The sequence below is a fragment of the Hemitrygon akajei genome, chromosome 12 (assembly GCF_048418815.1).
Source record: "Hemitrygon akajei chromosome 12, sHemAka1.3, whole genome shotgun sequence".
NCBI classification, from domain to species: domain Eukaryota; kingdom Metazoa; phylum Chordata; class Chondrichthyes; order Myliobatiformes; family Dasyatidae; genus Hemitrygon; species Hemitrygon akajei.
Genome location: NC_133135.1, coordinates 45,643,399 through 45,664,984, shown reverse-complemented (window position 1 = coordinate 45,664,984; position 21,586 = coordinate 45,643,399). Strand labels below are relative to the sequence as shown.

General features: G+C 38.9%; 1 protein-coding gene across 1 annotated transcript in view; it reads right to left on the bottom strand.

Moving 5' to 3' along the window:
* The window catches only part of faf1 (Fas (TNFRSF6) associated factor 1), a 329,838-nt gene that overhangs the window by 108,091 nt on the left and 200,161 nt on the right, over nucleotides 1-21,586 (bottom strand). Inside the window, exons 10-12 of the mRNA XM_073063028.1 lie at nucleotides 16,658-16,781; nucleotides 14,987-15,050; nucleotides 11,281-11,362 (exon numbers count right to left, since the gene is read on the bottom strand). Of these exons, the coding sequence (XP_072919129.1) occupies nucleotides 11,281-11,362; nucleotides 14,987-15,050; nucleotides 16,658-16,781 (270 nt within the window). The remainder of the gene's footprint in view (nucleotides 1-11,280; nucleotides 11,363-14,986; nucleotides 15,051-16,657; nucleotides 16,782-21,586) is intronic.

The following is a 21,586-nucleotide window of genomic DNA, read 5'->3' as shown; positions in this document are numbered from 1 at the left end:
CAGGGTTTTAAAATTCTCTGTATTTTAAGGTTAAATGAGCACAGACACTTTTCTGGGGTCAGGGTGAAAATAATCATCGAAATAAAGTAATGGGATACGTATCAAGAGAAATGGTGCAGGGGAATATATAATGATGATGAAACACACAATTGCAGGTCTGTTGATGTATTGAGTAAAAATGATATTTAGTTATAAGACCTATCAATAGGAGATTGTAGCTGGTAGTATTGGTTTAACATCAATCTCTTCATCACCTTTATTTTACTCTGCTCTTTCCTTCCCCATTCAATTTTTATTGCTTACCAAAGTTTAACAACATTTAGCACATTGGGTACAGTATAACTTAGGAGACTGGTCATTCCTGATTGTGAGATACATTGGTCTGCCCAAGAACCTGAATGACATCAATAATAATTTAAAATGGAGCGAGATTTTCCAAAGGGACCTGGATGTCTTTTTACATAAATTGCTAAAAGCAAATATGTATTACAGTGAGGAAGGCAAATGTAATATCATATTTTAATGCAAACAGTTTTGAATACTGATATAGGGATGCTTTACTGTAACCAAATCCTCTTCCCAGACCCTCATTCAGGATTGAGGACTTCTTCCTTATATTCCAGTTTTGTCAGAATCAGAATCAGGCTTAATATGAAATGAAATATATTTATTGTCATTGCATAGTACAATGTGTCATGCACCAATACAGCAAAAATGAGTTTGCAACTCTCATACTCAATGCTATAAAACAACAAATAAACAATAAATAAAATCAAGTAACCAGCCAGTACAAGCAATGTCCAGCAGTACAGAAACGCAACTCAGATGCATGACCGCCATAAAAGCAGCAATATAACAAATTTATGGATGATGCTTGATCGATTGGTTCAGAGCAGTTATAACTCTGGGGGAAAAAGCTATTTTTCAGTCTGGGTATGGAAAATCTTATAATGTCTGCTAGATGGAAGAAGTTCAAACAGATGATTGCATGGGTGTGTATTGTCCTTACAGATGCTTGTAGCTTTCCTTAGGCAGCATAAGCTGTAGATATCCTCCAGGGCTGGGAGCTGTGTCCTGATGATCTTCTGTGAGTTAGAGACGACCTGCTGAAGTGCTTTCCTATCAGCTGCTGTACAGCTGAGATACCACAGAGATGCAGTATGTTAAGATGCTCTCTATGGTGCAGTGATAAAAGGTCACCAGCATCTGTTCAGGTAGACCAGCTTTCTTCAGCGTCCTGAGGAAAAACAAGCGTTGTTGTGCTTTCTTAACTATTGTTGTGGTGTTACTATGTCTCTGTTAATGTAGATAAATAACTAGTGCAAAAAGAGGAAAAAGTAGTGAAAAAGTAGTGATAAAGTGTTCATGAGTTCATTGTCTGTTCAGAAATCGGATGGCATAGGGCAAGAAGCTGTTCCTGAAACATTGAATGTGTGTTTCCAGGATCCTGTACTTCCTTCTTAATGGTAGCGATGAGAATATGTCCTGAGTGCTGGGGGGTCCTTAATGGTGAATGTCGCCTTTTGGAGGTACCGCCCTTTGAAGGTTTCCTGGATGCTGGAATGCTAGTGTCCATGATGAAGCTGACCGAGATTACAAGATTCTGCAGCTTTTTTTGATCCTGTGCAGTGGCCTATCCACACAAGACGGTGATGCAATCAATTAGAATCTGCTCTCCATGGTATATCTAGAAATTTGAGAGCGTCTTTGCTGATATACCACTCCTCCTCAAACTCCTAATGAAATAACGCTGCTGTCAATATAATGGGCCAGGGTTTGGAGCTTTTTGATTAAAAGTGAGGGTATGATTGTGTTGAACAAAGAGTTGTAGTCAATAAATTACAGCCTGATTTAAGTATTACTGTTGTCCAGGTTATCCAAGGCTGAGCAGAGAGCCAGTAAGATTGCATTTACTGTAGGCCTTTTGTGGTGATAGGGGAATTGCAGTGTTCCAGGTCCTTCCTTAAGCAGGAGTTGATTCTAATCATGACCAACCTCTCAAAGCACTTCAAAACAGTAGATGTGAGTGCCACTGGGCAATAGCCATTGAAGCAGCTCCCCCTGTTCTTCTTTAGCACTGGTATGACTGTTGCCCTTTTGAAGCAGGTGGAAATCTCCGACTGCAGCAGTGAGAGATTGAAGATGTCCTTGAACACTTCTGCCATTTGGATGCACAGGCTTTCAGAGCTCTACCAGGTACAACATCAGGGCCTGACACCTTGTGAAGGTTCACCCTCATGTTACGAACCCCGTAACTGGGTCACTTACCAGCAAAGATGGAGACGTCCGTTGAAGTCTGATGATACTATTTTTAACAGTATTTATTAGTAAAAATACACAAAAATAATATCAATGCAAATATACAGATAATATACGTCGTCAATACTAAATCTAAAAGTGCGGGTATAATAATAACCAATAAGAAATAAGCTCTATTGTTGTCTAGGGGATAATGTATTGTCCAATGGAAATATAAAGTTCACTCAGTTCATGCAGGCTGCAGCCTTTGGGGACTGCTGTGTTGCAATTTGTTGGAGAGAGAGAGAGATTTGGAGAAAAACTTGTCGGCTTTTCTTTTATGATTTCGATCTGTCGGAGTCTCGTTGGTGTGGCCGTTCACTTGTGGCCTCTCCTTTAGCTAAACCGTTCTTCCGTGATGAGCCCGCCACCCTGGCAAGGGAGGACGCACACGAGCCCCCACCGGCTTTTGCTATAAAACGCTGACACGGGATTTCCAGCGTTTCTCCTGGTGCGTCTAAAGGGGTTGTTCCCCAGACCCCTCTTTTATCCTTACTCACAGAGTCTCAGATGTCAGTCAGGTTGGGATGACACAATCTCTCAACCAGACCACTCTGGTTGTCCCGAGGGTTTTCAATGAATAGTACAGTACTCAATACACAATTCCGTCTCCAAGAGACAATGGCCGTTATCAGTGGATCCGTTCCGCTGAGGCCAGGACACATTCCAAACCTTGTGTATTCTGCGTGTCTCTCTCTCATTTCCTGGGTCCCAGACCCGAATTAATAGCGATCTTGCGATTCTCAAAAAGGACGGGGCGACTTTGTACCCTTCGACCCCTCAGAGTTGCTTCACATTCATAACACTCGTAAAAGATGTTCTGACATTGGCAGCCAATACAAAGACTCATCTTGTGTAGTTCTGGATCACCAGTCTTCAATGCCATAGACCTAGCCCTCAGCAAACTACGAATCTCCTGGTTCATCCACAGCTTTTGATTTGGATACGTCTGGTATGTTGTTGAAGGCACACACTCATCCACACAGGTTTTGATGAAGTTGGTGACAACTGTGGCATATTCATTCAGACTCAAAGATGAGTCCTTGAATAATGTGCAGTCAACCAACTCAAAGCAGTCCTGTAAGTGCTTCTCCACCTTCCTTGACCATATTTTTTTGGTCTTCACCAATGGTCTTTAGTCTCTGCCTACGAGCTGGGATAGACATAGGGCCAGGTGATCAGACTTTCCCAAGTGCAGGTGTGGGATGGCATGGTAAGTGTTCTTGATGGTGGGATAACTGTGGTCAAGTGTGTTGTTTCCTCTGGTTCCACAGGTGATACGTTGGTGGTAGTTGTTCAGAGACATCTTCCAGCTGACCTGGTCGAAAACCAGGTTTTGTGTCTTCAGAGGGAACTGATGAGGCACTGGGAACTGCGGTTTGCAACTGACAAGATTGGCAAATGGGAACTCTATAAAATGGTGCATTTTCAGATTTCTGTATGCCCTGGTGCATGGCTGAGAAAGTTGTTGGAGGCAAGTTGAAACATTGTGGCAGAGAAGGTTTGTGGAAATGATGCAGCCTCGCAGTAAGTAGAAACTTCACTGTGAGTCTAGTGTTATCCATGTGAAATTCAACATAGCTAACAGACAGCAACTTTTCATTAATCGGCCAAAGGCTGCGATGGTGCACTGGGGTCAATGCTGAATTTCATCATTGATCGCTATCTTTACTGAGAAGTGCTCCCAACCAATAGAAAGGCTGCATCATTTCCACAAACCTTCTCTGCCACAATGTTTCAACTTGCCTCCAACAACTTTCTATGGAAGAGCAGCTGATCTTCATAGCAACTAATATCGTGCTGGTGACCAACGGTGATATTTTGCCAACAGCTCACAAAACTACTAGATACTCTTATAGATATATTTCTTCTTCTGGTTCAAGAGCCTGATGTTTGAGGTGGCAATAAGTGTTCCTGAACCTGATGTGAGTCCTGAGGCTCCTGCACCTCCTTCCTGATGGCAGCAGCAAGAAAAAAAGAGTGATCTGGGTGTTGGGGGTCTCCGATGATGGATGCTGCTTTCCTGCAACAACTCTCCATATAGATGTGCTCACTGATGGGAAGAGCTTTACCCATGATGGACTACCTTTTGTCGATTTTTCCATTCAAAGGCATTGGTATTTCCACACTAAGTTGTGGTGCAGCCAATCAATATACTTTACAGTATACATCTACAGTAGTTTGTTAAGGTTTTAGATGTCATGCCAATTTTACGCAAACTTCTCAGGAAGTAGATGTGCTGCCGTGCTCTCTTTGTAATTGCATTCACATGCTGGGCCCAGGACAGGTCTCCTAAAATGATGACACCAACAAATTTAAAGTTGCTGACCCTCTCCACCTCTGATTCTCCAATGAGGAATGGCTCATGGACCTCCTCCTGAGGTCAACAATCAGCTTCTTGGCCTTGCTGACATTCAGTGAGAGCTTATTCCATGCAGCAAGATTTTCAATCTCCCTCTTATATGCTGATTCGTCACAACCTTTCATTTGGCAGAGAAGATATTGTTACAACAAATATGGGAGAAATATATATCCATATCTTTAAATATTTATTCATACCATATAATCATGAAATACTCTCCATCATGTAGTGCAGTCTCTGGGTGTGGGCATGAATGTACAAAACTCTAATTGAAGAGCTAATATTGTTGCCAACTGAGATGTAGCTACCACAAGAGTAGAAAAAAATAGAAAAAATAGAAAACCTATAGCACAATACAGGCCCTTCGGACCACAAAGCTGTGCCGAACATGTCCTTACCTGAGAAATTACCTAGGGTTACACATAACCCTCTATATTTCTTAGCTCCATGTACCTGCCCAGGAGTCTCTTAAAAGACACTATCGTATCCGCCCCCACCACTGTCACCAGCAGCCTATTTCACGCACTCACCACTCTGCATAAAAAAAAACAAACTTAACCCTATCATCCCCTCTGTATCTACTTCCAAGCACCTTAAAACTGTGCCCTCTGGTGCTAGCCATTTCAGCCCCGAGAAAAAAGCCCCTGACAATTCACGTGATCAATGCCTCTCATCATCTTACAACACCTCTCATCCACCATCGCTCCAAGGAGAAAAGGCCAAGTTCACTCACCTTGTTCTCATAAGGCATGCTCCACAATCCAGGCAACATCCTTGTGAATCTCCTCTGCACCCTTTCTATGGTTTCCACATCCTTCCTATAGTGAGGCGACCAGAACTGAGCACAGCACTCCAAGTGGGGTCTGACCAGGGTCCTATATAGCTGCAACATTAACTCTCGTCTCCTACGCTCAATCCCATGATTAATGAAGGCCAGAGTCAACCTGCACAGCGGCTTTGATTGTCCTATGGACTCGAACCCCAAGATCCCTCTGATCCTCCACACTGCCAAGAGTCTAACCATTGATAACTAAATTCTGTCATAACATTTGACCTACCAAAATGAACTACCTCACACTTATCTGGGTTGAACTCCATCTGCCACTTCTCAGCCCATTTTATTTCATGACAAAGATTTGTATCATGTTTTTGCCCCACTTTATACTCGCTCACATTCTATCTCAATCATTTTCTTATATTTACCTCTTACCCAGACAACTGCAAACTCCAGCACTTCCCTATGCAAAATAAAGTTGGTAATATTATTTGCTCATCTACAGTAACATACTAGCTTATGACACTAAACACTCAGAAAGCAAGCTTAATTGCAAGGAATAGATATCAATTGTTTATCTGGCTATACAAGGTTGCCTAGGTAATAGCTGTAGCACCCAGGAGTTTCACCTTTCATAACCAAAATGTAATTCTCTCATGGCAAACACAAAACAGGTAAATATTCTCGGAAGAACAGGATCTCAAATCTGTCAGTTCAACATACACATCTACAAGCCCCGTTTCCAGAAAAGTTGGGATATTTTCCAAAATGCAATAAAAACAAAAATCGGTGATATGTTAATTCACGTGAACCCTTATTTAACTGACAAAAGTACAAAGAAAAGATTTTCAATAGTTTTACTGACCAACTTAATTGTATTTTGTAAATATACACAAATTTAGAATTTGATGGCTGCAACACACTCAACAAAAGTCGGGACAGAGTTAAAATAAGATTGAAAAGTGCACAGAATATTCAACTAACACCGGTTTGGAAGACTCCACATTAAGCAGGCTAATTGGTAGCAGGTGAGGTATCATGACTGGGTATAAAAGTAGCGTCCATCAAAGGCTCAGTCTTTGCAAGCAAGGATGGGTCATGGCTCACCCCTTTGTGTCAAAATTCATGACAGAATTGTTAGTCAGTTCAAAAGGAACATTTCCCAATTGCAGAGAATTTAGGTCTTTCAACATCTACAGTACATAATATTGTGAAAAGATTCAGAGAATTCAGAGACATCTCAGTGCGTAAAGGGCAAGGTCGGAAACCACTGTTGAATGCAAATGATCTTTGAGCCCTCAGGCGCCACTGCCTAAGAAACCGTCATGCTACTGTGACAATTAGAGCCACCTGGGCTCGGAAGTACTTCGGAAAACCATTGTCACTTAACACAGTCCGTCGCTGCATCCAGAAATACAACTTGAAACTGTATTACGCAAGGAGGAAGCCATACATCAACTCTATGCAGAAACGCCGGTGAGTTCTCTGGGCCCGAGCTCATCTCAGATGGACCGAAAGACTGTGGAATCGTGTGCTGTGGTCAGATGAGTCCACTTTTCAGCTAGTTTTCGGAAAAAACGGGCGTCGAGTTCTCCGTGCCAAAGATGAAAACGACCATTCTGAATGTTATCAGCGAAAGATGCAAAAGCCAGCATCTGTGATGGTATGGGGGTGCATCAGTGCCCACGGCATGGGTGAGTTGCATGTATGTGAAGGTACCATTGACTCTGAGGTGTATATTAGGACTTTAGAGAGACATATGTTGCCATCAAGGCGAAGTCTCTTCCCGGGTCGTCCATGCTTATTTCAGCAGGACAATGTCAGACCACATTCTGCACGGGCTACAACAGCGTGGCTTTGTAGACACACAGTGCGTGTGCTTGACTGGCAGATCAATCTCCTATTGAAAATGTATGGTGCATCATGAAGAGGAGAATCAGACAACGGAGACCACGGACTGTTGAGCAGCTGAAGTCTTATATCAAGCAAGAATGGAGAAAATTTCCCATTGCAAATCTACCACAATTAGTATCCTCAGTTCCAAAACGATTAAAAAGTGTTCTTAAAAGGAAAGGTAACACAATGGTAAACATGCCTCTGCCCCAGTTTTTGTTGAGTGTGTTGCAGCCATCAAATTCTAAATTTGTGTATATTTACAAAATACAATTAAGTTGGTCAGTAAAACTATTGAAAATCTTTTCTTTGTACTTTTGTCAGTTAAATACAGGTTCATGTGAATTAACATATCACCGATTTTTGTTTTTATTACATTTTCGATAAAATCCCAACTTTTCTGGAAAAGGGGTTTGTACTACCAAGCTTATAAATCACTGTAAACTATCAAATATTGTGAACTGCTTGCAGTATCCTTCAAAAAAATTTATAAACTCACCCCATTTCCCAGATCATTGACAATGGAATAAGTTAATACAAATAGATTTATTATTTTCCATTCGCCAAAATACACTTGCAATTGTTTATGTTATCTATGTGCTTACTAACGAATAAAAAGATGCTCAATCTACAATGAATAATATTTTTACTTTTTTATATTGCTATCTGCGTCAAATTTTTACATTCATGGTTAGAGCATGGAAACAGGCCCTCTGACCTGGCTCAACTCATCCATGCTATCCGAGATGCCCATCTATGCTAATCCCATTTGCCTGTGTTTGGCCCATATAACTCTGTGACAGAACAGGTTGGCAATGCCAATTCTCCCACTAACCTTGCCCCTTTGCCTGATTAGTCACTCCTCCTCGTTCTGTCCCTGGTCTAGTTTCCCCAGTAGTTCACACATTTTGCCCTCTCATTCTGCAGTTCTTAGGTGCTGGCCATTTACACACCCCAACAGTAAAACAATGGCTACCTTAGCTAATCAAAACAATCCCCTCAGTTAATGTGCTCTACTGGTTTATAACTCAGAAAAGGATTCTGGACACAGGCATTCCAAACAGTTTCATTTATTTTCACTCATACTGTTACATAAATTTGTAGACAGCAGAACAGCCCCAAAAGACCCGAGGGCCAGTTTAGGGCGCCTTAAAATAACACCTGGGTTAGTGGGAACAGGCACTGTACACCCTACACAGGCAGATTTAAACACTCAGTTTGGCTTTGCTGAGAGGTGTGGAGGTTGGATTTGACAGTTGGTGAATAGTTATACTGGAAAGTTAATGACAAAGTTATGTTTGTTTTTATTTGTCTATTTGTAAATTTTTTTCACAACTTTTGGGCAGCTTCTGCTTTTTTTTTCCACCTGGCACTAAAAAAACCCTTTGCACTAATGTGCTGTTGCACCTTACCATCTGTTTTTATTTCCAACTGATGACCCTCGTCAAGTACACTTATCCACACCTGACAGCAAGGTGTGACAACCCCTAAACCTTTCCTATAAACTTGTCCAAATGTCTTTGCAATGCTGTATTTGGAATTGCCTCAATGAGCTCATTACATAAACCCAATACCTTTTGGGTGGAAAAATGTCCCTCAGTTAAGCTTTAAACGTCTCCCCCTCATCTTAAACTTATGCCCTCTGCTGTTAGATCTCCTCCCTCCCAATCCTGGGAAAAAGACGGTGACCATCTACCTTACCTATGCCTCTCCTATTCTTATGAAGTCTATATGGGTCAATCCTTGGCCTACTTTGTTCCAGGGAAACGGCTTCAACCTATCCAATAACACTTTATAACTCAAGTTAACAAATTTCACAACACATGCCGGTTATAATAATAGTGATTCAGACTTCCAAGTTCAGGAAATATTCCTGTTAATCTTTTGTGCATCCTTTCTAGTTTAATCATATCCTTCCTACAGCATGGAGATTGGAACACCACACGATACTCCAAGTGTAGTCTAAGCAATGATTTATCCAACTGGATCATGACTTTTCAACTCTTAGATCATACACCTTCTTCACCACTCAGAATGCCCATGTCACCTGGCAAGGCCATATCTTTTCCCAATGCATGTCCTGGACTATGTTAACACCCCAAAGCTTGTTCAGTTTAAATACCATCTGTAATGCCTTTACACACTTGCCCAGTTAATCTACCTTGTTGTAACCTTCTTCACTGTCTGCTATACCATGACTTTGGTGTGTTCTGTAAGCTTACTAATCATGTCACTTATATTCTCTTCCAAATCATTACTATAACAAAACAATAAAGGATCCAGCACTGATCACTGTGACACACTATTCACAGGTCCCCAATCCAAAAAGCAACCATCCACTTTCATCTTCTACTTCCTTCCAACTTCAAATAAATCCTGTCTCTCAGAATTTCTTTCAGTAATTTCCCCATCAGATATATTAGCTTGTGGTTTCTAACTTGCCTTTCTTAAATTAAGGCACAACCTTAGCCATCCTCCAGTCTTCTAGTACCTCACCTGTGGCTAATGAAGATACAAAGAACAAAGATCTTTGCCAAGTGTTGAAGGATCTTTCTGTGCCACACAATACCAAAGATATAAATACTTAATTTTGAACTACACAGAAAGCCTTTTTTGGTATCAACACGAAACAGTACATTGTTCAAACTTGACATGATCAAACTCAATTTTCAAAATACTATCTTGCCTAAAAAAACTCAACATTTCATCACACTTATAAAAAAAATCTTGCAATAAATATTTAAAAATTTGATTCTTTCAGAAGCAGACAAAGGTACATTACATATTGTATTTTTTTAAATAAACATTCCATAAAAATCTCAATCAAAACATTATATTTCTGGGCATTTGTTGGGTTTCAAGGATATAAGATTTTTTTATTAAAAAAAGATAATCAAATGAAAATAGAAAAGATAAAAACGGTCAACTGGGCCATCACTCTAATCTGTACATAATCAGTTTAAAGCATCCTGATTAGATCAACTGTGAGCGGCATCGTGAGAAAAACTTAATCAAGTGTAGTGTTTTACTTAGCGATTAAGTATATATCAATTGATGGTATTCCAAAATCCTTAGTAATCCAGCCATTCAAATAAACATTTAATGAGTTTAGGTTCAAAACTCCTGACCATGGATTTGTTTAAAACAGATTTCAAGCACCATACTTTTCCTTCCTTTTATGTGACTTAGTAGCTTTAAGATTTTGTTTACTAGAAAAATTACAGAATTTTAAAACTAACTTACAATGAAAAAGCATTTTGGTGTTTCAAACAATGTGAGACCAATGACATCCTATAGAATTGGTTTGTAGTATAATGTTTAAATGTAAACTATGTGGTTAAAAATTAGGCCATTCTAGCCTTAAACAGCTATTTTAAAAAAATAATTTTGGTCTTTAAGATTTTTGCTAAACAAAGCTAACAATTATTTCATCTTAAACTAAGCACTTGATAGTTTTTGGATTATAAATAGAGAAAGATTGTTTAAAGTTAATTTCTTTATTTTAATCAAACATTTAGAGATGAAGGAATACAAAATATTTCAAAATTAGTTTATTTTCCATCCACCTCCCACCTTCTAGGCTAAAATTTTCTTCAGCATTTAGTATGTCTATTAATACATGTTTGAAGAGAAACTACTTTGCTCTTTTTGGAAGCATCTGTGATGCTGTCTGTGAAATGGAGTTACAAATCAGCAAATCATACGTTATTTTTCATCTATAAAATTTCATCTTCCACTTCAAAATATCTTCACCTGCAATTAAAAGCTACACTTAACTGTACCAGAATAAATTTATGGAATAGTAGAGGAGAGGAGGTGATGGTCAGAGGTAGGCAGGAAGAAAGAAATGCTGCCAATTTTTATATGTATTTTGTTGAACGACACAACCTGTTCAAATCACGAGACTGAAATATTCATAGATATTGAGCTAATATCTTGAAAGGTCACTTACATCTCTGGCTTTTCCATAGAATGCTTCTTGAAAGGCAGCCTCAAGTGATCCAATAAAGAATACAGGATGGCAATCACCATATCTATTATTTGACAAAGATAATTAAGTTTGATTCATGCTTAAAAAAGGCACAATAAATGAATAGTTATTGAAATGAAGACAAAAAATAGGCCATCTAGTTCTGGAAGCACACACTACCATTCAAAAATAATCATTTCAGACTTTTGTAATACCTCACATTTTCTTCATATCTCTTGATTGCCTTTTTGTCCAAAACAAATAAAAATGATCAGTATCAATCATGAATATAGTTAAAGAATTCTAAAAAAACTCATATTTCCCTTAGTGAAGAAAGTTTCTTCAATTCAGTCTTAAATGGCTGATCCACCATCTAAAGATTATGATCTCCAATTCTGGATACATCTCAATGTGATCACTTCCCATGAGTTAAAATTCCACCCCCGCCAAAAAAACAATTGGCCCATTTAATCAGATTTTAAGGGGGAAAGGCACAAGCACCAATCCAAGTTGTTATGACATGCACCCATCTGTGCTAGCTTCCGAGGTATAGAACCTCTAACTACCCAGAGAATGTACAGCTGGCGCGACCCCTTTAACGATTCAGGAGAGTCTTGCTAATCAGCAATCATGTTTAGGGCACCAAGGATTGAGCACTTAAGGAGCATCTGAACTGAGGTTTGGTGCTCAGTCATAAGCCTACTTGTGGTCTCCTCTCGTGTTTGTTTTCTACTCAGATTCTCGATCCAGTTTGAAGTCATGTCTCAATCCAAGCCTTGGATGCTCCAGCATTTGGGTCCAAGCTATTCTTGTCAGGGACTCGTCACACATGTATGAAGCTGTTGTTGAGTATATAGTATATGTTCAGTTTGTTGCAAGTTAAAAATGGAAATTTGCAGTTTGTTTGGATGATTGCTGGACCAGGTGCTCATTTATAACTTAATACCCGACACTGAAGTTATCTTTTTTTGGATGGGAAAAGAAAATAAAGTGCAATAGTTTTAAAAAGACCATAGGTAAAAAGAGATTGGAAGACAAACAATAAATTAAGACAAACATCAACAATTTTTTCAAGTATCACTTATTTACAGAATACTGTTCAAACTTTATTGCATTTGAAACAGCATCCAATAATTCCAATTTTTTTTCTATTTTCTTAACAAGTTGAAATAGCTTATTTTAATTGTGGCATGTAATTTGTAGTAGCAAATGAACAATGTGGAATTTATTCATTCTGCTTACATTTACCCACAAATTACATGGGAGTCAATTTACAGTCACTGAGTTCCATACAATCACATGCACTCTACAGAGGATCTGAAGCTTGTGTGAATCTCCTCAATCCAAGACCAAAAGATATGTGGTAGTCACAGTAATGGAACCTGGATATTTAATTAAATGCAAAATTATGCACAGTCAACCAAGCAAAGGAGGAAAGTTTGATGGAAACTTCAAAACTAAAAATGTAAAGAAATAAGACTTTTTTTAAAAAAAAGAAATCTCCAATACCATATATTGAAAGAAATGAGGCCTCACAATTAATACTTTCTAAAGTTAAAAATTCAATTATTCGTCAATGGGAAAGCCCTAAATTTTTCAGGCATGTTCAGTGGATAAGTACCACTACTTCATACTCTTCTGTGCTTCAGTATTGTGTCTGATCTATAAATGCTTATGGAGGAGCCAGGTACTGAATGAACAACTTGCAAAAGCTGAAAATCAAGTCTGCTGATGAGGGCACTGTTATGGCTTAATACACTGACCTCTGCCTCCCAGAATCTGGATGTCAGCACTCAGACACGTCTTTATACCACCAGCAAATATCGGATTGGTTTTCTGGATGCTCAATTTGCTTGTTTCTTCAATGGACCTTCTCTTCACATCTACTAAACCATGCAGCCCCCAACCCCTCTCGACACCCACAGTTATTTCAACTAAGTCTCTTCTCACCCTACTTCCTGTAAGGCTCAATTCAATTCCCATATTATTTTCTTAGGCTCTGTCATATTTGTTCTGATGAGAATTTACACATCTGTGCTTCTGAAGTGTCTTCCTTTATCCTTAACTGTGAATTCCCTTCAATCATAATTGGCATAGTATTCAACTGCAATTCTATTTCATACACTTCTCCTTTCACTATAAATCCTCCCAGCCAGAGTAGATGGCAGTAGAGGTGTATTCATACCGGAGGGTGACAGTTCCCTGATTAGCAAGGGTGTTAAGGGTTATAAGGAGAAGGCAAGGGTTGAGAGAGATTAATAAATCAGTCGCAATCAAATAGCAAAGCAGATTTGACGGGCTGAATAGTGTAGTTCTCCTCCTATGTCTTAAGGCCCTACGAGCCTTCTGATTATCCAAATTGAACAGCAATCCATGCACTTCTTCCAATTTAGTTATTTGCAATTTGTGCTTGCAATGCTGTTTCCTCTACTTTAAGAAAACCAACAGAAAACTGGGTGAATGCTTGGTAGAACACCTCAGTTCAGTCTGAAAGAATAACCTTTAGATTTCAGTTGCCAATTATTGTACATCCCACTCCAATGAATATTTTTAGCCTCTAACAATGTCTGACAAAGTCCATCAGAAGCTCCAGGAACAGGACTTCATCCCAGCCTCGGGATACAATACCAAAATCAACATGCGAGTTTCTTCTATTTGAGGTAAAACTGACCAATGCGCATGAAAGACTAGGTTTTGCTCTTTTTAAAGATGCTACATCACTGTTTCCACTATTCTCTAATTTCAAATATCTAGTAACAGATGTGTGCTGAACTTCAGTTTCAGCACATTTTTGTCTATTACTCTCATTCATCTCCATTTTTCCCTCTTCCAGGCAGATAAGCTATTAGTAAGCATTTAATACCTTCTCTTAGATGGCATCAACAGCATTTGAGTCACCTGCACAACCCTACCTCCACTCCATCATGGATATTCGCTTTGACTCTTCACTCTTGTCCCTTTCCATAATTTTGGCTTTGTGTCAAAACAACAGATATTCCCTCAATATCAACAAAACAAAAAAGCTGGTCAGTGACTTCACAAAGTGGGGCTGAGCACACACCCTTGTATTTATTAATGGTGCTAAGGAGGAGATCAGGGTTTCAAGGACAGCTTCTAGTGTGTGGTAATACAAGATTCTTCAACAGACCTCATGTATAATAAAGATGAACTCTTGACCTCACAGCCTATCTCACCATGGCCTTTGCACCATTGTTTAATGGCACTATACTTTCTCTGCAAATATCACTGTAAAAGAATTCTACATTCTATCATTGTTTTTCTCTTTGGACATTGGACTACCTGTGCAAAATAATGTCTTCCAATGCATCTCGGTACATGTGACAGTAATAAACCAATTACCAAATAATGCTTATTTTCTCAAATCTCGTTCTAATGAAACATCATCAATCTGAAACAAACCATTTTTCTCTTCACAGACACGGCCTACCAAAGCATCCTCATTGTTTTGGTTTTAAGAACACAAGGTGCACAAAATTAGATCACCAACTTACTCTGTTCTTCTTTTGCACTTTCTAAATCTTTATTTAATTACTGACATGTTCATAACATTAAGTAATTTATTAGAAAGTTCCAGTCATCACTGATCCTTCCCACCTGTCCACAGACCTCCTAACACATGTATTTAATACTGGTCTGAACATATTTTTAATGGAAAATCTAACTGTACCTTGAAGAAAATTCTGCAGTAAATTGTAATAAGGCATCTCCCTCATTTTCAGCGTCATCAGGCACTAGCATTGAAATACAAAGGTTAAAGTTAGGCTTTTGGAGATCTGGAACTGTTCACACAGTGCACTTTAATTGTTTCATTCATTGGAATATACAAGTATATTGGAGGAGAATGGTATTGCATGCAGTAAGGTTACAGTCTTGCACATCATAAGTTCATATTTTATTTACCCATTAGTATGGTAAATAGATCAAATGAAAGCAAATGAGCCGATAACCTTCTAAGAGTTTATTATTATGTATTTACTTATAATTATCAGACAGTTTATATTCATCTGACGTTCTTATTAAATTTAATAATGAAATTATGGATCTAAGATTTTAAATACAAATTACATTCACAAATGAAGTGCAACTTAAACTAGAGAAGGGTATATTTATTCCTAAGTACAATATATATATTTCACGTTTCTTTGGTGGTAAGTATAAAATTGAATTTAAGATTCAGGGTTTTGTAAACATAATGACCATTCAGTTATGCTCTGAGAGTAACAAAAACTGAACAGCTTTCACCACCATCACACCTATTACCTTTCTTTCCTTCAGAAAATGGATCAATGATTGATTCACTCATCAACCTGGTCATTATTCAAAAGGAACTCAAACACACTCCCATCCTGTACATATGTAAACTGAGTCTCATTACTGCATACGGTTCTCATCCAACTTTGAACCCTTCCACAGCTTCTTCCCACTTTCACTATACATCGGCCTAATTGTTACCATGCCTTTGTAATACAAGTTTGCTGTGCACTCTTGTCAGGGGTACATCCTCACTGCTGCATTAGACCAAAATCCATTATTCTACTCCCTTTTTAAAAATAATTTCCCTGAGCATCTTCCTCCTCTCTCCACTCTTCACCTCAGCTGGTCATATCACCTTTGTACTTCGCTCAGGTAACCCACCATCACTCTGATCCTACCCAACACTACTTTCTTTTTCCCTTTTCAGGGTAGCGCTTAAATTGCATAAACTCTCCTTTCCAAAGTCAATTGTGACCCAAAAGACCTTGCAACTTTTTGCACTCTGCTACCCTCAACCACCGACAAAGTAATCTCTGCCAATTATTCGTTTTTCTTAGTTCCCAAATCCACCTATAACCTACCCTGGAAAAATGTTGATATGCCATGGCTGTGACACTCCACATGTTCTGACAAGTGTTGGAGGCGCTAATTAGATGATCCATTGCTTTACTTCACTTTGGATTTTGTTTCCTGTAACAAAATCCTCATCAACTTCCATTCCATTCACATTTTAATATAAACTCAACTTTTCGTATCTGAAAAAGGGTTATTTGCCTTTGCCTAATTGCTTACATCATACATGTTATTCCACTGGGGTTTGGTCTCCTCTGTTGAAATATTTTTTATGATAATTCTGACAAGCATAGATAATCCAGACCTCTTCTACACTGTAAACGTCCCTAATTGTTTTTTGTTCTACCAGTTCTGCAACACAGGCCAATAAATAAATACCAAAAGTGCTTGAAACAAAATAAAAATATTTTAGTGATATTTTAATATAATTAAATAAAATAAAAGAGAAAAGATAAAAATTATAGAAGGACTGAGCAAAATGTGTTTAGTATCATCATCAACACTAACTTACTCATTGGGGATTTTTTTGATCCAGAAGAAATCATGCCAAAAAGTTCACCATCGTCAACTCCAAACTCAGTAGCATCTTCAAAATCATCTCCTTCACTGTCACTGACCATGTGAACATCAGTGCACTAAGGATTTAAAAGTAGTTATGTTAATAAATTCCTCCAATTGCCAATGCAATCAAACTAAGTTTTAAAGCAAAAGTGTACAAAAATAGCAATATTAAATAAATAAAACACAAACTATTTAATTTGTCTGTTCTTTATTGAATGTCTCTGTTAATTCCCCAAAATTTTTTACAGGGCTTAACAAGGGTGTCTTCTGCTTCAGAACTCATCATTTTGATAGATTAATGCTTTTTCAAAAGTGCATATGAAGCAGAAATCAAAATCAACACATGATAAAATTCTGAAATTAAAGCAGAACATGCTAGAGATACACAGAAGGCCAGGCAGTATTTGTGGAGAGTGAAACAGACTTAATGTTACAAACTGATGATCTTTCTACAAAACGAGGAGAAATGAAACTTCAACCTGGAGACAGAGATAGAGAAGTGGGGAAGGAACAAAAGAGACGATCCATGATAGCTTGTAGACCAGGGAGATTGAGGAACATAAGCAGGGTGTAAAGGTATGACCAGAACAAATGAATGATAAGCAGGGACAAAGTGGGAAGTAAAGGTATAATTTGGAACATAAATAGGAGACAAATTATATCTGAAAGAAACCATTGCTGGAAAACAGTTGGGGGCCAAGATAGGGAGGTCAGAGTGAAAGTGAAAGGGAGATGGAGAATTAAGATGCCAGGCAGTGGAAGTGAAGGATCAATCTTGTGTACTGAACAGAAATCTATGCAAAACACCAATCTATATTTACTTTCCCTGATACAGAAACCATATTATAAGCACTGAATGCTTCACTGGAAAATAGTACAAATAAATCTTTGCTTCACCTGGAAGAAGCATTTGGCTCCCTGGACAGAAAGGGAGAAGTGAAAAGGAGAGACAGATGGAACTCATGAGAGCAATAGCTTTAGAATGCTGAAAAGGGAAATGACAGGAAAATTTGTCTAGTGGGGGCATCATCCTGAAGTAGTTGGAAATTATGGAGGATGATCCACTGTTTGCTCGAATGTTCCTCAAGTTCGTTCAGCCATTCACCAAGACATGACCTACATGAAGTTGATTTTGCTGCCAATGTCTTTTCCTATTAACTGCTGACCAAGAGTACAAAAATCTACCTCTCAGTCTAGAATGTTCTGAATGATTGAGCTTACACAGTCCTCTAAGGTAAAAAGTTATAATATAAATAAACAGTGGCACTGCCGCCTCACAGCTCTAGGTGGCTGGGTTCAATTCTGACCTGAAATATAGCTTGCACTCTCTCTCAAAGATTATTGTTTCCTTCTACAAAGTGAAGAATTGCTGGTCGATAATTGTAAACCACTCCTTAATGAAGACAAATGGCAAAAAAATCATATGGGGAAAAAACAAATTGCAGGAGTACAGGGAAATAGGGAGAGGGAATAGGATTTGCTGGGACTTGATGGCTCCTCCTGTATGGTAATAAGTAATCTCCTAAATGGTCAATCACTTTTCCAGAGACTATGCTCCTGAACTCTAAATTCTCCATCTAGAGATTAACAGACTCACAGCATCTACTGTTCAGTTCCTCTCCTAATCTTGCATGTCTCAAAATATTACCACACATTCACCTAAACCTCAATGAGTGTAGGCCAAACATACTCAATCTTGCTTTAACTTCTCCTTTTCAATGTGGCTCCCACATGCTTTCACTCCAGTAACTAAGAATAACAAAGTAACATGCCTGATGAAGGGTATCAGCCCAAAATGTTGACTATACTCTTTTCCATAGATGCTGCCTGGTCTGCCCAACATTTTGTGTGTGTTGCTTGGATTTCCAGCATCTGCAGATTTTCTCTTGTTTGTCTTAATGATTACCACTTTTTATTGGTGCATCATAGAAAGAATCCTATTTCAATGCATCCCATAGCTTGGTATGGCAAATGCTCTGCTCAAGACTGCAAGGAATTACAAAGAGTTGTGGACACATCTCAATCCATCCCAAAAATCAGCCTTCCCTTGATGGTCTCTGTGTACACTTCTTGCTGCTTTGGTGAAGCAGTTGTATAATCAAAAACACCATCCACCCCAGACATTCTTTCCTCCTCTCCTCGAGCAGAAAATATAAAAACCTGGAAGCACGAGCCACCATGCTCAAATACAACTTCTACCCCACTGTTATAACACTATTGAATGGCTCCCTGGTATGGTGAGATGGACTCGACCAAGGTAGATGGAATCTACCTTGTTATGATCTTAAACTTTATTGTGTACCTGCACCACACCTTCTCAGCACTCAATTATTGGTTTACTTGTACTCCCTCAACACATTGTTGTAATAAATTGATCTGTATAAATAGTATGCAGAGCAAATTTTACACTGTACTTCATGACATGTCACAGTAATAAACCAATTTACCAATTTTGCAGGGCAAACCGTTCATTCACCATTAATCTATGTTTCACAGATTAAGACCCTTCAATACACAAACATTTGTCAGTTTCTAATCATTCATAAGAATTGGCCGTTTCTTTCTCCCTACCACAATGCATAAACTCATTTTCCCAAATCGTATGTCACTTGCCACTATGTTGGCCACTAGCTTATCTATACCTTTTGCATGTATCTTGTAGCTTTGTTAAACCTCATTTTGCAATGTAGCTTTGTATCATAAAACAAACTAAATTAAAACAAAGTCTTTTGATTCTGTTATTAGTGTAATCTGTAAATAATTCTGATCTCCATGGCAATCCATGAGTAACTTTGTCAATTTGATAATAAACCATACTAACTAAATATCTATTGAAAATTCAGGTACACTTGATCAATCGGTTCACTGTTAACTACCTTTGATCTAATGCAATATGATTTTCCAGCAAATCCATTATCATAATATAACTGTAAAATTTTTCAGAAGATGCAATACAGCAATCTGCTTTAAAGTCACGTTTTGTCTCACCTTCCCCTTTCTTAGATAGTGAAGTTATACTTGTTACTTTCCAATCTCGAGGACTTGTCCTAAATCTAGGGATCTTCTAACTCCAACGCCATGTTTTTTTTTAATCTTGGGGTACAGACTCAGATTCAGGAGACTTGTCCTGTTTTAGTAACCTTAATTTTTCCTGTCGCTTTTCTTTAGTGATGATAACCAAGTTCTCCACTGTCAACAAATCCCTGGTTTCTCTCCATTTAATGGTATTTTCAGCAGCTACAATAAAAACCAAACAAGCCTGTTTAAAAGTGTTAGCTATATTTTTGGGATCCAGGGGACTCTGGATAGAGGTAATGCCCAGTACCTTTGATGTCTGGCAGCAGCACTCTACTTCATCAATGGTCCTCATCCATCTCCTAAATCTCTCACGTCTGCCTCAGCTGGCACACCCAGGTACACTGCTTAAGCTGGCAGGCTAAACGATGTGAGGAGGCAGTGCTAACACAGCAACACTGGGCGAAAGACCTCATCGACAGAGTCACTGGCCAGGGCAGATGAGTTCCTCAAAGAACTACAACAGCCACATGTTTGAGACCAAGGCGAGCCACTGAGTTGGAGGACATCGGCTGTGGTCTGGCCTGGAAAGAGATGGGTGCCGCCAGGCCTCACTAGCCCAAGACACTCAAAGGTGACCCTACGACCCATAAGGACTGAGAGATCAAAACCGAAAAAGTATTTTTTTTTTAGTCTCCATTAAATTTTCGCCCATCATAGAATTTCTAGGGCCCGCACTTGTTTTGTTTTTGGTCAAATGACACATGAAACTAAGATCCAATATCCTTCTGGGGGGCATAAACTACTCCATAGTAATACTCTGAAGAAAGACAGGAGAATTTTCCTTGTGCCATTGCCAATATCATCATCATTATGTGCCATGTCATATGACATAGGCAATCATGGTTTATGACCATGACTGTTCTTGGCAAGTTTTTATACAGAAGTGGTTTGCTGTTGCCTTCTTCTGGGCAGTGTCTTTATAAGATGGGTGACCTCAGCCATTACTAATGATCTTTAGAGATTGTCTGCCTGGCATCAGTAGTCACAAAACCAGGACTTGTGATATGAACCAGCTGCTCATGTAACTAAATGCCATCTGCTCCCATGGCTTCAAGTGACGCTGACTGGGGGAGCTAAGCAGGTGCTACACCTTGCCCAGGGGTGACCTGCAGGTGAACAGAAGGAAGAAGTGTCCTACATATCCTTTGGTAGACATGCATCTCCAACCTGCCACCCAAGCTGCCAATATATATTCTCAATTAACATCACTAAGATAGAATATCTGACGATAGTACATTTGTGGAAGCTTCTGCTAGGCAAATTAAATTGCTTGTGTTTTATACATTATAACAATTCATGCAATTCAAAAGTAAACTGGGTGTCCTGAGGCGTGAATGGCTTTATTTAAATTCAGGTACTTCAACGTGAGCAATTTTTATTCGCATTCACATGAGTCAAGCTGTTGATGTGAAGACATTACGTTGATTTATTAATTATTCATAGAGTCAGCAACAGCCAGGCCGTGAGTTTATTACAAGCAACCACACCAATGAAGTTGAAGTGGTTTATTTTAAAAAATGTGAACTGAAAGGAATACTACAAAATATTAAGACCATAAGACATTGGAGCAGAATCAGGCAATTCAGCCCATCGAGTTTGCTCTGCTATTTCATCATGGCTCATCCATTTCCCTCTCAGCTCCATACTCCTGCCTTGTCCCCATAACCTTTCATGCCCTGGCTGTACTTCTACTCCGAGTACAGACAGAGAATGAAGACTGCGGCACCAATAGTGAGGACAAAGAAGGTTTGGATAAGGGAAGCACTGGAGCGCTTACAGGATTGCTTTGAATTGGTGGTCT